At 51.7% G+C, this 21,420-nt stretch overlaps 1 protein-coding gene across 1 annotated transcript in view; it reads left to right on the top strand.

Moving 5' to 3' along the window:
• The window catches only part of LOC133354622 (breast cancer anti-estrogen resistance protein 3 homolog), a 126,605-nt gene that overhangs the window by 8,637 nt on the left and 96,548 nt on the right, over nucleotides 1–21,420 (top strand). The window contains exon 2 of the mRNA XM_061571620.1: nucleotides 6,322–6,433. Coding sequence (XP_061427604.1) covers nucleotides 6,344–6,433 — 90 coding nt within the window. The 5' untranslated portion in view covers nucleotides 6,322–6,343. The remainder of the gene's footprint in view (nucleotides 1–6,321; nucleotides 6,434–21,420) is intronic.

The raw sequence follows: 21,420 nt of genomic DNA, 5'->3' as shown, positions 1-21,420 counted from the left end.
GAATTCCAAACAACATTGTGTACGATAATGATGGGTTCATTTCCCAGTGTTTGTGCGATGCGCGCTGCAATTATGATCCCCGCTGTGTTTATCCCACGTCTTCCAAGATAAACACAATTTCCGAGTCTTGATGAGTGCGCAACCGGTTATGGTTAACGCGGATACAGATACTCACTCATTCCCTCCTACAGTAGCTACCTACCCACTCATCCACCTATCCACTCACTCGTCCACCTATCTACTCACTCATTCACCTACCCACTGAACTCGTCCACCTACCTTCCTACACACTCATCCACCTACCTATCCACTCATTCACCTACTCACTCACTCGTCCACCTACCTACCCACTCATTCATCTACCCACTCACTCGTCCACCTACCTTCCTACACACTCATCCACCTACCTACCCACTCATTTACCTACCCACTCACTCGTCCACCTACCTACCCACTCATTCGCCTACCCACTCACTCGTCCACCTACCTACCCACTCATTCACCTACCCACTTACTCGACCACCTACCAACCCACTCGTCCACCTACCTACCTACACACTCATCCACCTACCTACCCACTCGTCCACCTACCTACCTACCCACTCATTCACCTACCCACTCACTGGTCCACCTACCTACCCACTCATTCACCTACCTTCCTACACACTCATCCAGCTATCTACCAATCTGCTCATCCACCTACCTAACCACGCATTCACCTACCTACCAACTCTTCCACCTACTTACCCACTCATCCACCTACCAACTCTTCCACCTACTTACCCACTCATCCACCTACCAACTCTTCCACCTACTTACCCACTCATCCACCTACCAACTCTTCCACCTACTTACCCACTCATCCACCTACCAACTCTTCCACCTACTTACCCACTCATCCACCTACCAACTCTTCCACCTACTTACCCACTCATCCACCTAACCACTCATCCATCCATCCATCTATCCACCGACCCACTCATCCACCTAACTACTGACACAATGTGATCGCTCCATATAAAATCGATTACATTTTGGAATAAGATCAGATGAATTGCAGATGGAAAAAGTAAAGTAAAATATGATCGTCCCACATGCCAGACTTTAAATTGGGAACACACGAGCTGTATATTAATATAGATATACATATAAAATACATTACTTAACTATATCCAGCAGAATTTGCTTTAAGCTAAAACCCTGGTCTGGATTCCACCTTCTTTAGTCTCATCAGCAGAGTCGGACTTCCTGTTGAAAACCCTGGTCTGGATTTCACCTTCTTTGGTCTCATCAGCAGAGTCGGGCTTCTTGTTGAAAACCCTGGTCTGGGTTCACCTTCTTTAGTCTCATCAGCAGTGTCGGGGTTCTTGTTGAAAACCCTGGTCTGGTTTCCACCTTCTTTAGTCTCATCAGCAGAGTCGGGGTTCTTGTTGAAAACCCTGGTCTGGGTTCCACCTTCTTTGGTCTCATCAGCAGAGTCGGGGTTCTTGTTGAAACCCCTGATCTGGGTTCCACCTTCTTTAGTGTCATCAGCAGAGTCGGGGTTCTTGTTGAAAACCCTGGTCTGGGTTCCACCTTCTTTAGTCTCATCAGCAGAGTCGGGGTTCTTGTTGAAAACCCTGGTCTGGGTTCCACCTTCTTTAGTCTCATCAGCAGAGTCGGGGTTCTTGTTGAAAACCCTGGTCTGGGTTCCACCTTCTTTAGTCTCATCAGCAGAGTCGGGGTTCTTGTTGAAAACCCTGGTCTGGGTTCCACCTTCTTTGGTCTCATCAGCAGAGTCGGGGTTCTTGTTGAAACCCCTGATCTGGGTTCCACCTTCTTTAGTGTCATCAGCAGAGTCGGGGTTCTTGTTGAAAACCCTGGTCTGGGTTCCACCTTCTTTAGTCTCATCAGCAGAGTCGGGGTTCTTGTTGAAAACCCTGGTCTGGGTTCCACCTTCTTTAGTCTCATCAGCAGAGTCGGGGTTCTTGTTGAAAACCCTGGTCTGGGTTCCACCTTCTTTAGTCTCATCAGCAGAGTCGGGGTTCTTGTTGAAAACCCTGGTCTGGGTTCCACCTTCTTTGGTCTCATCAGCAGAGTCGGGGTTCTTGTTGAAACCCCTGGTCTGGGTTCCACCTTCTTTAGTGTCATCAGCAGAGTCGGGGTTCTTGTTGAAAACCCTGGTCTGGGTTCCACCTTCTTTAGTCTCATCAGCAGAGTCGGGGTTCTTGTTGAAAACCCTGGTCTGGGTTCCACCTTCTTTAGTCTCATCAGCAGAGTCGGACTTCTTGTTGAAGTTGAAAACCCCGGTCTGGGTTCCACCTTCTTTAGTCTCATCAGCAGAGCCGGGGTTCTTGTTGAAAACCCTGGTCTGGGTTCCACCTTCTTTAGTCTCATCAGCAGAGTCGGGGTTCTTGTTGAAAACCCTGGTCTGGGTTCCACCTTCTTTAGTGTCATCAGCAGAGTCGGGGTTCCTGTTGAAAACCCTGGTCTGGGTTCCACCTTCTTTAGTCTCATCAGCAGAGTCGGGGTTCTTGTTGAAAACCCTGGTCTGGGCTCCACCTTCTTTAGTGTCATCAGCAGAGTCGGGGTTCCTGTTGAAAACCCTGGTCTGGGTTCCACCTTCTTTGGTCTCATCAGCAGAGTCGGGGTTCTTGTTGAAAACCCTGGTCTGGATTCCACCTTCTTTAGTGTCATCAGCAGAGTCGGACTTCTTGTTGAAAACCCTGGTCTGGGTTCCACCTTCTTTAGTCTCATCAGCAGAGCCGGGGTTCCTGTTGAAAACCCTGGTCTGGGTTCCACCTTCTTTAGTCTCATCAGCAGAGTCGGGGTTCCTGTTGAAAACCCTGGTCTGGGTTCCACCTTCTTTGGTCTCATCAGCAGAGTCGGGGTTCTTGTTGAAAACCCTGGTCTGGATTCCACCTTCTTTAGTGTCATCAGCAGAGTCGGACTTCTTGTTGAAAACCCTGGTCTGGGTTCCACCTTCTTTAGTCTCATCAGCAGAGTCGGGGTTCTTGTTGAAAACCCTGGTCTGGATTCCACCTTCTTTAGTCTCATCAGCAGAGTCGGGGTTCCTGTTGAAAACCCTGGTCTGGGTTCCACCTTTAGGTCTCATCAGCAGAGTCGGGGTTCTTGTTGAAAACCCTGGTCTGGATTCCACCTTCTTTAGTCTCATCAGCAGAGTCGGGGTTCCTGTTGAAAACAATTTTAAACGACCGAATTCAGTTCCTGAAGAAGCTGCCGGCACCTGGACCGAAACGTCGGGCCATCGAACAGCGCACGGCTACAACTCGTGCCAAGTTTGTTGTTGTTGCTGCTGTTGTTGTTGTTGTTGAGATGGCGTGACCTGACCTGGAGATCGAACAAAAAAATCCCCCAATACTTCCCGACAACTTCCTAAGGAAGCCCACAAGCGTGTGGGGGGTGGGGGAGCGAAACGTCGGACAACGTTATGAAACGACGTCGCCCCCCGCGAAACTCTTAAACGATGCACGGCTGTCCCACCTGCGAAAAGTCATGTTTATCACTCCCCCTATTCTACCTGAGCTTGCTTCTCGAGTAAAAAAAATTACATATATAAAGTTTTAAAAAAATAAAAATATAATATAAAGTATTTTGCTGCGAGCTGGATGGAAAATATGGGCTCGGTTATTAAATAAAATAAACTCCACAAACAAACGAGACGTGCCTAGCAGCGAGTGCCAGGCAAAGAACAATCATCATCATCATCACGATCACCACCACTACCAACCACCACCATCATCATCACGATCACCACCACTACCAACCACCACCATCATCATCATCACCACCACTACCAACCACCACCATCATCATCATCACCACCACTACCAACCACCACCATCATCATCATCACCACCACTACCAACCACCACCACCATCATCATCATCACCACCACTACCAACCACCATCATCATCATCACGATCACAACCACTACCAACCACCACCATCATCATCACGATCACCACCACTACCAACCACCACCATCATCATCATCACCACCACTACCAACCACCACCATCATCATCATCACCACCACTACCAACCACCACCATCATCATCATCACCACCACTACCACCACCATCATCATCATCACGATCACCACCACTACCAGCCACCACCATCATCATCACGATCACCACCACTACCACCACCACCATCATCATCATCACCACCACTACCACCACCACCATCATCATCATCACCACCACTACCAACCACCACCATCATCATCACCACCACTACCAGCCACCACCATCATCATCACGATCACCACCACTACCACCACCATCATCATCACGATCACCACCACTACCAACCACCATCATCATCATCACGATCACCACCACTACCAACCACCACCATCATCATCATCACGATCACCACCACTACCAACCACTACCATCATCATCAACACGATCACCACCACTACCAACCACCATCATCATCATCATCACGATCACCACCACTACCAACCACCACCATCATCATCATCACGATCACCACCACTACCAACCACTACCATCATCATCACGATCACCACCACTACCAACCACCATCATCATCACGATCACCACCACTACCAACCACCAACATCATCATCACGATCACCACCACTACCAACCACCATCATCATCATCATCATCACGATCACCACCACTACCAACCACTACCATCATCATCACGATCACCACCACTACCAACCACCATCATCATCATCACGATCACCACCACTACCAACCACTACCATCATCATCACGATCACCACCACTACCAACCACCACCATCATCATCACGATCACCACCACTACCAACCACCATCATCATCACGATCACCACCACTACCAACCACCACCATCATCATCATCACGATGACCACCACTACCAACCACCACCATCATCATCACGATCACCACCACTACCACCACCATCATCATCATCACGATCACCACCACTACCAGCCACCATCATCATCATCATCACGATCACCACAACTACCAACCACCACCATCATCATCACGATCACCACCACTACCACCACCACCATCATCATCACGATCACCACCACTACCAACCACCATCATCATCACGATCACCACAACTACCAACCACCACCATCATCATCACGATCACCACCACTACCAACCACCACCATCATCATCATCACGATCACCACCACTACCAACCACCACCATCATCATCACGACCACCACCACTACCACCACCATCATCACCATCACGATCACCACCACTACCACCACCATCATCACCATCACGATCACCACCACTACCAACCACCATCATCATCATCACGATCACCACCACCACCATCATCATCATCACGATCACCACCACTACCAACCACCACCATCATCATCACGACCACCACAACTACCACCACCATCATCATCATCACTACCACTACCCACTCCATCCATAGGGCAGCCAGCGTTGACTTCTCCACCAAGTTGGTACTTCATTTTAGTGTCCCTCAAGAGATGATGGGCTGAGCTGTAGCGTAATTCGCATGGGGGGGAGCAAGAGGGGGGGGGGTGCCTTGCCAAAGCTACGAGTTGGGGCCCCCTTGACAATCACCGTGAGATTTGTTTCCAACAGTAATGAAAAACTTACTTAAAACGCGGCTTAATTTCACTTTTTCGAAAATGCTTTTCATTCACGTTCCACGTTTTATTGCAATTCGATGCGAGCGGTCCGACGTCGCGGGCACGCAGAGAGGTGACCACCACACGGAGTTGCCGTGGCCGCGTGTTGTGCGAAGACGAAGAGCGGCTCCCCCCCCCCCCCCACCCCCCACAGCGCTAAGTGTTGGAGACCGTGAGCGGAGCGGCGACAGACAGACAGACTCTAGGCTGCGAGCGTGCGAGACTAGTCACATGGTGGGGCCCCACCTGACCCGATTGACGTAGCCCCTTGACCTGACGATGTCGCTACTACGCCACTGGGGCTTAGTCACGCGTCATCGTATTAACGATGATGATGATGATGCCGATGATGATGATGCCGATGATAATGACCATGCCGATGATGATGATTATGCCGATGACAATGATATTCATGGCGATGATGATGCCGATGATGATGATGCCGATGATGATGCCGATGATGATAATCAATCCGATGATGATGCCGATGATGATAATGATCATGGCGATGACAATGATGATCATGGCGATGGCAATGATGATCATGGCGATGATGATGATGCCGATGATGCCGATGATAATGCCAATGATGATGATGATGATGCCGATGATGATGATGCCGATGATGATCATGGCGATGTCGTATCGCCAACAGAGGGGCGCAACAGCCGTGGGCGATGCGTAATCTACCGACGTCGTGGTGGCTCCAGCAGCTGGGCCTGCCCGAGTACTCGCGCGCCCTGGAGCATCACTTCGCCCTCGTGGAGGTAGCTGCGGCCCCGGTGGCACGGCGCGGGAGGTGGGGACGGGGGTGGCGACCCAGGCGGTCGATCGCACGGCGGTCGAGACCCACGTTTGGTGCGGAGTGGAGATAGTGCCAGACACGCGTGGTGGTGGTGGTGGTGTCGGACACGTGGTGGTGGTGGTGGTGGTGTCGGACGCGTGGTGGTGGTGGTGGTGGTGCCAGACGCGTGGTGGTGGTGGTGGTGTCAGACACGTGGTGGTGTCAGACACGTGGTGGTGGTGGTGGCGTCAGACACGTGGTGGTGGTGGTGGTGTCGTACGCGTGGTGGTGGTGGTGGTGGTGTCGGACGCGTGGTGGTGGTGGTGGTGGTGTCGGACGCGTGGTGGTGGTGGTGGGGCCAAACATGTGGTCGGGGTGGTGGGGTCAACACGAGGTGGTGGTGCTGGTGGTGGTGGTGGGGTCAACACGTGGTGGTGGTGCTGGTGGTGGTGGTGGGGTCAACACGTGGTGGTGGTGGTGCTGGTGGTGGTGGGGGGGTCAACACGTGGTGGTGGTGGTGCTGGTGGTGGTGGTGGGGTCAACACGTGGTGGTGGTGGTGGTGCTGGTGGTGGTGGTGGTGTCAGCCACGCGGTGGTGGTGGTGGTGCTGGTGGTGGTGGTGGGGTCAACACGTGGTGGTGGTGGTGCTGGTGGTGGTGGTGGGGTCAACACGTGGTGGTGGTGCTGGTGGTGGTGGTGGGGTCAACACGTGGTGGTGGTGGTGCTGGTGGTGGTGGGGGGGTCAACACGTGGTGGTGGTGGTGCTGGTGGTGGTGGGGGGGTCAACACGTGGTGGTGGTGGTGCTGGTGGTGGTGGTGGGGTCACCACGTGGTGGTGGTGGTGGTGGTGCTGGTGGTGGTGTCAGCCACGCGGTGGTGGTGGTGGTGCTGGTGGTGGTGGTGGGGTCAACACGTGGTGGTGGTGGTGCTGGTGGTGGTGGTGGGGTCAACACGTGGTGGTGGTGCTGGTGGTGGGGTCAACACGTGGTGGTGGTGGTGCTGGTGGTGGTGGTGGGGTCAACACGTGGTGGTGGTGGTGCTGGTGGTGGTGGTGGTGTCAGCCACGCGGTGGTGGTGGTGGTGCTGGTGGTGGTGGTGGGGTCAACACGTGGTGGTGGTGGTGGTGGTGCTGGTGGTGGTGGTGGTGTCAGCCACGCGGTGGTGGTGGTGGTGCTGGTGGTGGTGGTGGGGTCAACACGTGGTGGTGGTGGTGGTGGTGCTGGTGGTGGTGGTGGTGTCAGCCACGCGGTGGTGGTGGTGGTGCTGGTGGTGGTGGTGGTGTCAGCCACGCGGTGGTGGTGGTGGTGCTGGTGGTGGTGGTGGGGTCAACACGTGGTGGTGGTGGTGGTGCTGGTGGTGGTGGTGGGGTCAACACGTGGTGGTGGTGGTGGTGGTGCTGGTGGTGGTGGTGGTGTCAGCCACGCGGTGGTGGTGGTGGTGCTGGTGGTGGTGGTGGGGTCAACACGTGGTGGTGGTGGTGCTGGTGGTGGTGGGGGGGTCAACACGTGGTGGTGGTGGTGCTGGTGGTGGTGGTGGGGTCAACACGTGGTGGTGGTGGTGGTGCTGGTGGTGGTGGTGGTGTCAGCCACGCGGTGGTGGTGGTGGTGCTGGTGGTGGTGGTGGGGTCAACACGTGGTGGTGGTGGTGGTGCTGGTGGTGGTGGTGGGGTCAACACGCGGTGGTGGTGCTGGTGGTGGTGGTGGGGTCAACACGTGGTGGTGGTGGTGGTGGTGGTGGTGGTGGTGGGGCCGGTATAACGCGATGGTTTTCACGCAAGACTTGGCGGTTATTGTAAACGGGCGTGCGGAATGGAAACAGTGTTTTTTTTGGGTTACAAATATTTAAATTCCGCCCGATTATATCTCTTGTCGAGACCTCAGCTTGGGCTCTGGTCCCACGGATGGGTAATGGGAGGGGGGGGGGGTCAGGAGAGGGTGGAGTGGGGGGTAGTGGGGGCAGGTCGTGTTGGGGTCAATGTTGCCCAAGAGACGTTCAGAGCTCAATGTGGCTTTCGTGACCAATATTAACCATAATATAGGGGGGGATGGGGTTTGGGATAGATCACGTACATATAAGTGTGTCGTTAAACCCGCCACCACCCGGCAGAGTTCCATTAGTGAGGTTTGTCGCGTGGACAAAACATGCCAGCGAAGAGGTGGCGGCGGTGGCTGTCGGGAGGGCCGTCATCCAGCAGTGGATTGAACACGGCTGATGACGGCGATGATGACGGGAGATTACGGGGAGAGCACCAAGGCCGTAGCCATAGAGTCATCATTGGGGGGGACCAAATCTTCCAGGAGGTCTGGGGGTCCCAACCCAGAAAAAAAAAATCTAAATTTGAAAACTAATTTCCTGCCATTTCCTGCCTAAAATATTAAAAAATTCACTAACACATGGGATGGACTTTATTTTATTTTATTTACAATAATGTCTAATAGTGTATTGTACTACATTGCTTTGTTTTTTATTTTTTACCTTTTCTTGTTTCATTGTATGTCATGGCAGAGATTAGGGATTAATAAAGTACAACCATAACCACAATCATATAAACAGAAATCGAGTTTATAGCAATATATTGGGCGGGGACATTTTGAACATATTTGAATATTGTGTGACACATCTCCCCCCAATATACATTATAATTACGGCCTTGAGTAAAACCCATTGTCAAAACGCCGAAGTAGTAACTAACCGGCGCGTTCTGTTTACGTGACAAACCCTTTACTGATCGGCTGTGCCGGGTGGTGGCGGGTTTAACGACGCAGTTATACCCACGCGATCTCACCCACGCAGAACAGATTCACAGCAAAAAAACACTCAACAAGCCTGTCATCATGGTGCAGAGTTTCCCTTCACTTGAGTGGAGGGGAGACTGGAAACCACCCAGACCTGGCGTTCTGCTCTCCCCGTAATCTCCCGTCATCATCGTCGTCGTCAGCCGTGTTCAATCCACTGCTGGATGAAGCCCCCCCCCGCCAGCCCCCCTGCCCCCCCCCCTCTTCGCCGATGAGCACGAATCGAACCGCGGCATCAGCAAGGCCGCAGCGGTGACTGCTGCAGCTGCTGCAGCACTTACAGCTGGCATGAGCTATCTACTGCTGGATGAAGGCCTCCCACCACCTCTCCCCCCCAGCACCCTCCAATCAGTCGCCGCCTCTCGCGATCCCACGATGCATCGATCTGTCCAGTGAATGATGATGATGATGATAATCAATTCGTTATGATTACATTTTGTATAGCAGAGTTATTCGTGATAATTGCATCGCATGCCGCTGTACATTAATTATACAACTACCAAGCAAAAACTATTTTAATAAACAAATCTAGAAATGGCACTAAAGCAACAACAAATGCACAAACAACAAAAACAACAAAGTTATCACAATACAGACGTGAGTCCATTGAGTCTCAACATCCCGGGGTGGCTAGGAGATGTTAACTACCTCACCTGGTATACAGGAGGTCGTGGGGTTTGATCCCAACCCTGACGCCTGCTGCTGTATTTGGAGTTTGCGTGTCTCTCTTTTATCATCACGGTGGCTAGGAGATGTTAACTACCTCGCCTGGTATACAGGAGGTCGTGGGGTTTGATCCCAACCCTGACGCCTGCTGCTGTATATTTGAAGTTAGTGTGTCACTCTCTCTCCCCGTGGTCGCGTAGATATTTCTCCAGGTCTTCGGGGTTTCCCCCCCTCCACATTTAGAATCAACACCGGCACGCGTTCAGAGGGTTTAGCTGCTATAAATTCCCACGCGATGATAAGCCACTTGGCAGAGCTATCATTTGTGATTGGCAGGACGCAATCGAAAAACGAACTATACAGCTCAGTGGGCCTTACCTGGAAAAATAAAAAATAGTTTAGTGTAAGAGCGTTCCAAGTGCGTGACCCCGTGATATGAAAACAAGTTCAAGGGATGTTTGGATTTTTTAAATATATATCAGAGGCGCGGTGACCTTGGCATGTCTGCTGAAACATTCTTGTTTTTTGCAGGCTCTTTAAAGATATACAGCAGGCAAACTGCCAACACACACACTCATAAACCTCAGCCCGAATTCAGCAATAATGATCGACTGCCATGTGCCAATCCACTGATGGATGAAGGCCTGCCAACGACCTGTCAATCATCGCGGTTGTTTGACCATACTTTACCCAGAGATGGGAGAGGTAGGAGAGTGTGTGGAGGGGAGTCGAGTGAGATGAGAGGGGAGAGGTAGGAGAGTGCGTGGAGGGAGTAGAGTGAGATGAGAGGGGAGAGGCAGGAGAGTGCGTGTAGGGGAGTCGAGTGAGATGAGAGGGGAGAGGTAGGAGAGTGCGTGGAGGGGAGTCGAGTGAGATGAGAGGGGAGAGGTAGGAGAGTGCGTGGAGGGAGTAGAGTGAGATGAGAGGGGAGAGGTAGGAGAGTGCATGGAGGGGAGTAGAGTGAGATGAGAGGGGAGAGGTAGGAGAGTGCGTGGAGGGGAGTATAGTGAGATGAGAGGGGAGAGGTAGGAGAGTGCGTGGAGGGGAGTGGAGTGAGATGAGAGGGGAGAGGCAGGAGAGTATGTGGAGGGGAGTAGAGTGAGATGAGAGGGGAGAGGCAGGAGAGTGCGTGGAGGGGAGTAGAGTGAGATGAAAGGGGAGAGACAGGATAGTGCGTGGAGGGGAATAGAGTGAGATGAGAGGGGAGAGGTAGGGGAGTGCGTGGAGGGGAGTAGAGTGAGATGAGAGGGGAGAGGTAGGAGAGTGCGTGGAGGGGAGTAGAGTGAGATGAGAGGGGAGAGGTAGGAGAGTGCGTGGAGGGGAGTGGAGTGAGATGAGAGAGGAGAGGTAGGAGAGTGCATGGAGGGAGTAGAGTGAGATGAGAGAGGAGAGGTAGGAGAGTGCGTGGAGGGGAGTAGAGTGAGATGAGAGGGGAGAGGTAGGAGAGTGCATGGAGGGGAGTAGAGTGAGATGAGAGGGGAGAGGTAGGAGAGTGCGTGGAGGGGAGTAGAGTGAGATGAGAGGCAGGAGAGTGCGTGGAGGGGAGTAGAGTGAGATGAGAGGGGAGAGGTAGGAGAGTGCGTGGAGGGGAGTAGAGTGAGATGAGAGGGGAGAGGTAAGAGAGTGTGTGGAGGGGAGTGGAGTGAGATGAGAGGGGAGAGGTAGGAGAGTGCGTGGAGGGGAGCAGAGTGAGATGAGAGGGGTGAGGTAGGAGAGTCTGTGGAGGGGAGTGGAGTGAGATGAGAGGGGAGAGGTAGGAGAGTGTGTGGAGGGGAGTAGAGTGAGATGAGAGGGGAGAGGCAGGAGAGTGCGTGTAGGGGAGTCGAGTGAGATGAGAGGGGAGAGGTAGGAGAGTGCGTGGAGGGGAGTAGAGTGAGATGAGAGGGGAGAGGTAAGAGAGTGCGTGTAGGGGAGTCGAGTGAGATGAGAGGGGAGAGGTAGGAGAGTGCGTGGAGGGGAATAGAGTGAGATGAGAGATGAGAGGTAGGAGAGTGCGTGGAGGGGAGTGGAGTGAGATGAAAGGGGAGAGGCAGGAGAGTGCGTGGAGAGGAATAGAGTGAGATGAGAGGTAGGGGAGTGCGTGGAGGGGAGTGGAGTGAGATGAGAGGGGAGAGGCAGGAGAGTGTGTGGAGGGGAGTAGAGTGAGATGAGAGGTAGGGGAGTGTGTGGAGGAGAGTAGAGTGAGATGAGAGGGGAGAGGCAGGAGAGTGCATGGGGGGGAGTAGAGTGAGATGAGAGGGGAGAGGTAGGCGAGTGCGTGGAGGGGAGTGGAGTGAGATGAGAGGGGAGAGGTAGGAGAGCGCGTGGAGGGGAGTAGAGTGAGATGAGAGGGGAGAGGTAGGAGAGTGCGTGGAGGGGAGTAGAGTGAGATGAGAGGAGAGAGGCAGGAGAGTGCGTGGAGGGGAATAGAGTGAGATGAGAGGGGAGAGGTAGGAGAGTGCGTGGAGGAAAATAGAGTGAGATGAGAGGGGAGAGGTTGGAGAGTGCGTGGAGGGGAGTAGAGTGAGATGATAGGGGAGAGGTAGGTGGGGTGAGTTCAAGGATCAGGAACAGAAACTCTGCTTGGCCCATATTGAAGGGATTACATCGCGGAATAACACCACGTGTGTTGCAGACGGATGGAGTGAAGTGAAAAAATAAAAATAGTTCACAGGCCGCAGTGTAAATTGGTTACATCTGAGCTGCCAGTGCGTTTAATATGGCCACGAAATTCAGATTCATCTTGCACATCGTCGAATGGCTCGCTAACTACCAGCTCATCATCATCGGCAACGATCTACCCACTGCTGGATGACGACCTTCTCAAGCTGCCCCCATCAATCACGGTCACGCGATGTACCAATCCCGCATTAGAGACCCATAGACTCACATCCATACCCATAGACTCACATCCAGACCCATAGACTCACATCCAGACCCATAAACTCACATCGAGATCCATAGACTCGCATCGAGACCCATAGACTCCCATAGGGACCCATAGACTCACATAGAGACCCATAGACTCACATTGGGACCCATAGACTCACATCCAGACCCATATACTCACATCGAGACCCATATACTCACATCGAGACCCATAGACTCACATTGAGACCCATAGACTCACATTGAGACCCATAGACTCACATTGAGACCCATAGACTCACATTGAGACCCATAAACTCACATCGAGACCCATAAACTCGCATTGAGACCCGAAGACTCGCATGGAGCCCCATGGACTGAAATTGGGACCCATAGACTCACATTGAGACCCATAGACTCACATAGAGACCCATAGACTCACATTGGGACCCATAGACTCACATTGGGCCCCATAGACTCACATCCAGACCCATATACTCACATCGAGACCCATGTATTCACATCGAGACCCATAGACTCACATTGAGACCCATAGACTCACATCCAGACCCATAGACTCACATTGGGACCTATAGACTCCCATAGGGACCCATAGACTCACATCGAGACCCATAGACTCGCATAGGGACCCATAGACTCACATCGAGACCCATAGACTCAAATAGAAACCCATAGACTCGCGTAGCGACCTATATATATCCACTTAGAGATCGATAGACTCACATAAGGACACCTATACCCATATAGAAAGCCTTGAACTCATATGGGGACCCATATAATCACCCACAGACTCACACAGAGACCCATAGAATCACCCATAGACCCACACAGAGATTCCATAGACTCAGAGAGGCACCTCTGAGTGATCGACTCTCTGTACAGTACAGCATAAGACGTTAAATTTCGATTTAAAGCTTTCGTGAATGCAGGGATTCATCTTCTTGGTTCTTTCGGTAAAGTCACGTAGAAGGGAAATAATAAAATAATACAAAATTAAACATAATAAAATTATTCTCACGACGTTTCGGCCACAACGCAAGCAGCAGTCCTCAGGTGAAAAACTCTAGCCGCCCCGATGCCACGCATATAAAGGATTTATAGTGAAAAACTTTGTTTTTACAGGTTATTTTTTCTTTCCCCTCCGCTCCAATGAAGTGCCGATGAGGCTGTCACTGCGCCTCTCCTGTTTACAGCGCTGCAGAGCCAGTGGTGGAAATTCCACATTCCTATGGCGGGTGTATCCATGAGACAACCGCTGTTGACTTCCGCACAAAGTGGTGCTAATTTTATCGGCCCCAGCGGCAGGGATGATGGGCTGATTCACGATTGCAACTGAGCATTGTCTCTTGAGGTCTCACCTGGTTAAACAAAATACATTTAACTCCACGGCGTCATCATTCATTCACTCACTCATTCACTCATTCATTCACTCACTCATTCACTCACTCATTCACCCAGTCGTGCAAATTCCACTCACGCTGGTAGGAACGTTGGGTTGCTCGGTCAATGGCCTGCAGGGTCAACGGCGGCGTGGTGTATTCCGCAAATATGGCCGACTGTGAGGGCGGGCACAAGCCGGCGTGAGTAGGTTAAACGTTGAGTTTTATAAGGGCACCACGGGGTGACCAGCCCCTCTCCATCCAGACCCACCCCTCCCACCCCCCACCCAGCCCCACCCTCCCCACCCAGCCCCTCTCCACCCGCCCCACCCCTCCCATTTTTGGATGCACGACGGAGGGACGGACACAATAATCCCATGTGGGCTGAGGAGGTTCCTATCAGTAACAATCAACTAACTACACACAGCAAAATTACTCATTCATTCACTCATTCACTCACTCGTGCAAATTGACACTCACCATTGTCGCTTGAGTTCTTATCTGGTTAAACAATCAACTAATTAGACGCAACATTATTACTCACTCATTCACTGACTCATTCACTCATTCACTCATTCACTGACTCATTCACTGACTCATTCACCCATTCACTCACGCGTGCAAACGACACTCATGCCGGCGTCTAGAGTTCTCACCTGGCTAAAAAAAACTCAACTTGACTGGAATCGCGACCAGACGCTGATTCGTAGACGGGAGTTTGGAGGGGGTAGGGGGTTGTAGGGGGGGTAACTCTCCACGTGTTTGCAAAGAATGTCAGGAATTTCACGCGGCGCTAGCGAGAGACACAGTGTCCATTGAGCATGCCCGTTCGAAGCAGAGGGCAGTGTCGCGCAAGAGGGCCCTCAACTTGCAGAAAGATTTGAATTCACGCTCAATAATATTTGTTTACAACTGGAGGAATCCTGATGAGCTATGAAGCTCTGTTTTAAAAATGTTTAAAAAACAGATGTCGAGTTGGGGCACGGGGTCAGAACCTTACAAACAGCAGGTGTGGGGGGGGGGAGGACAATAAACTAAACACAAGAAGGCAGCTATAAAGGAACGGGTTTTCAACTTCTTAGGTTTTTTCGGTAAAGTCACGTAGGTAAAAAAAATTCTAATTAAAATTAATAAAAGTACTTTTATTAATTTTAATTTTAATTTACATTTTTTACCTACGTGACTTTACCGAAAAAACCTAAGAACATGAATCCTTGCAGTCACGAAAGCTTCAAATCTAGGATTTTCAACTTACACTCAAAAGTACGTAGCTCCAGTGGCTTCCAAATATTGACATAGACATCAGCACTGGGGAGACAAAGGCGGCCGGGCGTGGTGCTGGCCACCCACCCCCCCCGTCCCGGCCTTCATAGGGGCTGCTACTCGCTCACAGCACTTGCCCCGACAGTCTGTTAAGGCTACACGGGTGGGGGGGGAGGGCGGTCTTCATCTGAAGTGGCACCACTTTGAAGATGCAAATCTGCACTCACCACCCCGTCGCCGAAGGTCGTCGAAATGAACATCCCAACAATCTTGGCCAGGCCACGCTTGCCAAGTGAGATTCGCCTCGAGCTCCCGCCCGCAATATCTCAAACCATGGACCACGTGGGCACGCCACTGCCCGCTTTCATCATTCACCGGCAGCGTTTCCGATGTGCAGAGATTCGCCAGCGTATAGGTCTCTGTGTGAGTGTATGGGTCTCTATGTGAGTCTGTGTGTCTCTGTGTGTGACTCTATGGCTCTCTGTGTGAGTGTATGGGTCTCTATGTGAGTCTGTGGGTCTCTGTGTGAGTGTATGGGTCTCTATGTGGGTCTGTGGGTCTCTGTGTGAGTCTATGGCTCTCTGTGTGAGTGTATGGGTCTCTATGTGAGTCTGTGGGTCTCTGTGTGAGTGTATGGGTCTATATATGTCTATGGGTCTTTGTGTGAGTGTATGGGTCTATATATATCTATGGGTCTCTGTGAATCTATGGATCTCTGTGTGAGTCTATGGGTCTCTATTCGAGTCCATGGGTCTCTATGCGAGTCTATGGGTCTCTATGTGAGTCTATGGGTCTCCGTGCGAGTCTATGGGTTTCTATGCGAGTCTGTGGGTCTCTGTGTGAGTCTATGGGTCTCTATGCGAGTCCATGGGTCTCTATGCGAGTCTGTGGGTCTCTGTGTGAGTCTGTGGGTCTCTGTGTGAGTCTATGGGTCTCTATGCGAGTCTATGGGTCTCTGTGTGAGTGTATGGGTCTCTGTGTGAGTCTATGGGTCTCTATGCGAGTCTGTGGGTCTCTGTGTGAGTGTATGGGTCTATATATGTCTATGGGTCTCTATGCGAGTCTATGGGTCTCTGGCTCTGCGTGTGAATCCACTCTCGCGGCCCGCCAACCCGGACGAAATGGGGCGCGCGATGACCACCCCTGAACACAAAGTCAGCTGTTGACATTTTAGCCGCCACGTGCCAAGGTGGGAGGTGGGGGGGAGGGGTGATGGGTGATGGGGGAGGGGTGATGGGGGAGGGGTGATGGGGGAGGGGTGATGGGGGAGGGGGGGGGTGATGGGGGAGGGGTGATGGGTGATGGGGGAGGGGTGATGGGGGAGGGGTGATGGGGGAGGGGTGATGGGGGAGGGGGGGGTGATGGGGGAGGGGTGATGGGGGAGGGGTGATGGGGGGGGGATCGCACGCGGCCTGGTGAACAACAACGACCCGGCAAGCAGCGTGGACGGGCACACACGTGACCCGCTGGAGAGGCAAAGGTGCCCCGTGTAGCCTCAGCAGACTTGAGGGGCAAGTGCCCTGAGGAGCGAGTTCCTGTGAGGGGGGTGGGGGGGGGTGGGGGGGGTGGCCAAGATCAGGCGCGGCCGCCTTTGTCTCCCGAGTTTACACTCTCGGGAATTAAATAAATAAATAAACAACCTCCCCCCCCCCCCACTTCCCCCTCCCCGCCCCGCGCTCTCCAGCCGTGAGAAAGTGCTGCCCTCGATTTGGGTTGACCGCAGGTCACTCGAGGCTAACCTCGGATGCAGTTCTACATTAGCCACTTCAGCGTTCCCGCTCTCTTGATGCGAGCGGCGGCGGATTTTTTTTTGTTTTGGTGGGGGGAGGTTGCGCCGTTCTGTTGGACTTCTCTCATCAACATCGGCATCATCATCATCATCGGCATGATCAACATCATCGGCATCATCATCATCGGCATCATCATCATCGGCATCATCATCATCGGCATCATCATCGGCATCATCATCATCATCGGCATCATCATCATCGGCATCATCATCATCGGCATCATCAACATCATCGACATCATCATCATCGGCATCATCATCATCGGCAATCATCATCATCGGCATCATCATCATCGGCATCATCAACATCATCGACATCATCATCATCGGCATGATCAACATCATCATCATCATCATCGGCATCATCATCATCGGCATCATCATCATCGGCATCATCATCATCATCATCATCGGCATGATCAACATCATCGGCATCATCATCATCGGCATCATCATCATCATCGGCATGATCAACATCATCGGCATCATCATCATCGGCATCATCATCATCGGCATCATCATCATCATCATCGGCATCATCAACATCATCGACATCATCATCATCGGCATCATCATCATCATCGGCATCCTCATCATCGGCATGATCATCATCATCATCGACATTATCATCATCATCGGCATCCTCATCATCGGCATCATCATCGGCATCATCGGCATGATCATCATCATCATCGGCATCATCATCATCGACATTATCATCATCATCAGCATCCTCATCATCGGCATCATCATCATCGGCATCATCGGCATGATCATCATCATCATCGGCATCATCATCATCGGCATCATCATCATCGGCATGATCATCGGCATCCTCATCATCGGCATGATCATCATCATCATCGACATTATCATCATCATCGGCATCCTCATCATCGGCATCATCATCGGCATCATCGGCATGATCATCATCATCATCGGCATCATCATCATCGACATTATCATCATCATCAGCATCCTCATCATCGGCATCATCATCATCGGCATCATCGGCATGATCATCATCATCATCGGCATCATCATCATCGGCATCATCATCATCGGCATGATCATCGGCATCATCATCATCATCGGCATCATCATCATCAGCATCATCATCGTCATTACGATGACGTCCCAGTGTCGTAGTAGCGACATCGTCAGCTCAGGGGGTACGGCAATCGGGTCACGTGGGGCCCCACCATGTGACTAGTCTCGCACGGTCGCAGCCTAGAGTCTGTCAGCCAACACTGGTATAAACATGGGCATTTTCGTTCCTTTCTATTATGTACATCCACAGTGACTTGCACACAAACACGTCCACGACCACGAGTACCCCGTCCCTCTTTTAGCCCCCCCCCCCTCCCGATACGTTCCATTCATTGGCTACCACATTCTGATAAGCCCCTCCCCCCCCTCTCCTCCCCCCTTAACTGGTACTTAAGAGCTTGCATCTTGAATCCCTCCCTCACTTGATGCAGCAAATCTGGCTGTGACGGTCCCACCTGATGACGGAGACTTGTGTTGCTTCCGAAACGTCGTGATTTTATTGTTTTATTTTTTATTAATTTTTATTTCATTTTTTACCTACGTGACTTTACCGAAAGAACTAAGAGTATAGAGTCTAAATTTCGATTTAAAGCTTTCGTGACTGCAGGGATTCATTTTCTTGGTTCTTTCGGTAAAGTCACGTAGAAGGGAAGTAATAAAATAATAAAGATAAAACATAATAAAATAATTCTCACGACGTTTCGGCCACAACGCAAGCAGCCGTCCTCAGGTGAAAACCAGGTCTGTCGGGGAGACAGCGTCTGAATGAAACAGCACACGTGCTTGGCGCCCAGCTTATATACATGCTCCAAGCACGTGTGCTGTTTCATTCAGACGCTGTCGCCTCGACAGACCTGGTTTTCACCTGAGGACGGCTGCTTGCGTTGTGGCCGAAACGTCGTGAGAATTATTTTATTATGTTTTATCTTTATTATTTTATTACTTCCCTTCTTCGTGACTTTACCGAAAGAACTAAGAGTATAGAGTCTGTCTGTCTGTCGCGGCTCCTGTCGCCCCAACCGCGTCGCCACTCCGCCCACGGTCTCCAACACTTAGCGCTGTGGGGGGGTGGGGGGGGGGGGAGCCGCTCTTCGTCTTCGCACAACACGCGGCCACGGCAGCTCCGTGTGGTGGTCACCTCTCTGCGTGCCCGCGACGTCGGACCGCTCGCGTCGAATTGCAATGAAACGTGGAACGTGAATGGAAAGAATTTTCGTGAAAGCGAGACGAAGCCGCGTTTTGAACACGTGTTTATTTACGCGTTTCGTAGACCCGTTGTTGACAACACATCTCATGGTGGTGGTTGTCAAACGAAGCCGCGTTTTGAGCACGTGTTTATTTACGTGTTTCTTACACCCGTTGTTGACAACACATCTCATGGTGGTGGTTGTCAAACGAAGCCGTGTTTTGAGCACGTGTTTATTTACGCGTTTCTTACACCCGTTGTTGACAACACATCTCATGGTGCTGGTTGTCATGAAGGGGGCACAACTCGGAGCTTTGGCCACCAGCTGCTGAGCCGCTCTGCGTGAAGTCTGCAGTTTGATTCCTGATGCAGCTGGTGTAGTAGTTGTGGGTTGTTGTTGTAGTTGTTGTTGTTGTAGTTGTCATTACAGCCACTCTCCCCCCCACTGTGTCAATCTACTCACGTTTCAAGACGTGTCTCTGTCAGTGCCGGATAAAACTAAGTGCGTGACCTGTAGCATATCTTGTTATAAAGGGGCCCTAAATAAAAAAAAAACACAAATAAAAAAACACAAATGTTTAACTTGCATAGTAAAGTAATTGTATTTTTTGTTTTGATATACAGCCGGATAATACGACAAATCGCTAGCCTTACACACCCAATCGTTCGTTAAAGTTGAAGGCGGTATAGTACTATAGTAATAGAGCAAGTGCAGAGTCACTGAACCGGAATTGAGAGCTTGAAAGCATTTAGCGCGGGGCCCTTGAAAGTGCGGGGCGCGCAGCTACTACACATGTAGCAGCAGCTGCTACTACACGTGTAGCTACTACACGTGCAGCTACTACACGTGCAGCTACTACACGTGCAGCTGCTACACGTGCAGCTACTACACGTGCAGCTGCTACACGTGCAGCTGCTACACGTGCAGCTATTACACGTGTAGCTACTACACGTGCAGCTACTACACGTGCAGCTGCTACACGTGCAGCTGCTACACGTGCAGCTACTACACGTGCAGCTACTACACGTGCAGCTACTACACGTGCAGCTATTACACGTGCAGCTACTACACGTGCAGCTACTACGTAGTGCAGCTACTACACGTGCAGCTATTACACGTGCAGCTACTACACGTGCAGCTACTACACGTGCAGCTACTACACGTGCAGCTACTACACGTGCAGCTACTACACGTGCAGCTACTACACGTGCAGCTACTACACGTGCAGCTACTACACGTGCAGCTACTACACGTGCAGCTACTACACGTGCAGCTACTACACGTGCAGCTACTACACGTGTAGCTACTACACGTGCAGCTACTACACGTGCAGCTACTACACGTGCAGCTTGTGCTACTAGGATATCATCCTGCACTATTCTCTGTTACTTATATATTTGTTTCTTAGACGGTACAGCGAGCAGTGTCCATGATGGAAGTTGGCTAAAACAAGCTTTAGGTTACCCCTCCTCCTTATGTCATCTCTCTCACTACATCTCTCTCACTACATCTCTCTCACTACATCTCTCTCACTACATCTCTCACTCACTACATCTCTCACTCACTACATCTCTCACTCACTACATCTCTCTCACTACATCTCTCTCACTACATCTCTCACTCACTACATCTCTCGCCTGTATCTCCTCTGTCATCTCACGCCATCTCTATCCTTGCGTCTACGCCATCTGTACCATCTCTCTTGCTGTAATCTCGCTGGAAGTTTAGACGTTGAAAGGGAGGGGAAGGGGGAGGGTGAGTGGAGGGAGGGGAGAGAGTGGAGGGAGTGGAGGGAGTGGAGGGAGGGAGGGGGGAGTGGAGGGAGGGAGTGGAGGGAGGGGGGAGTGGAGGGAGTGGAGGGAGGGAGGGGAGGGAAGGAGGGGGGAGTGGAGGGAGTGGAGGGAATGGAGGGATGGAGTGAGGGAGGGAGTGGAGGGAAGGAGGGGGGAGTGGAGGGAGTGGAGGGAGTGGAG

The sequence above is a fragment of the Lethenteron reissneri genome, chromosome 48 (assembly GCF_015708825.2).
Source record: "Lethenteron reissneri isolate LAM-NWPU_2019-01 chromosome 48, ASM1570882v1, whole genome shotgun sequence".
Lineage (NCBI taxonomy): Eukaryota > Metazoa > Chordata > Hyperoartia > Petromyzontiformes > Petromyzontidae > Lethenteron > Lethenteron reissneri.
The sequence above is the reverse complement of the archived record's forward strand: the minus strand, read 5'-3'. Positions and strand labels throughout refer to the sequence as shown.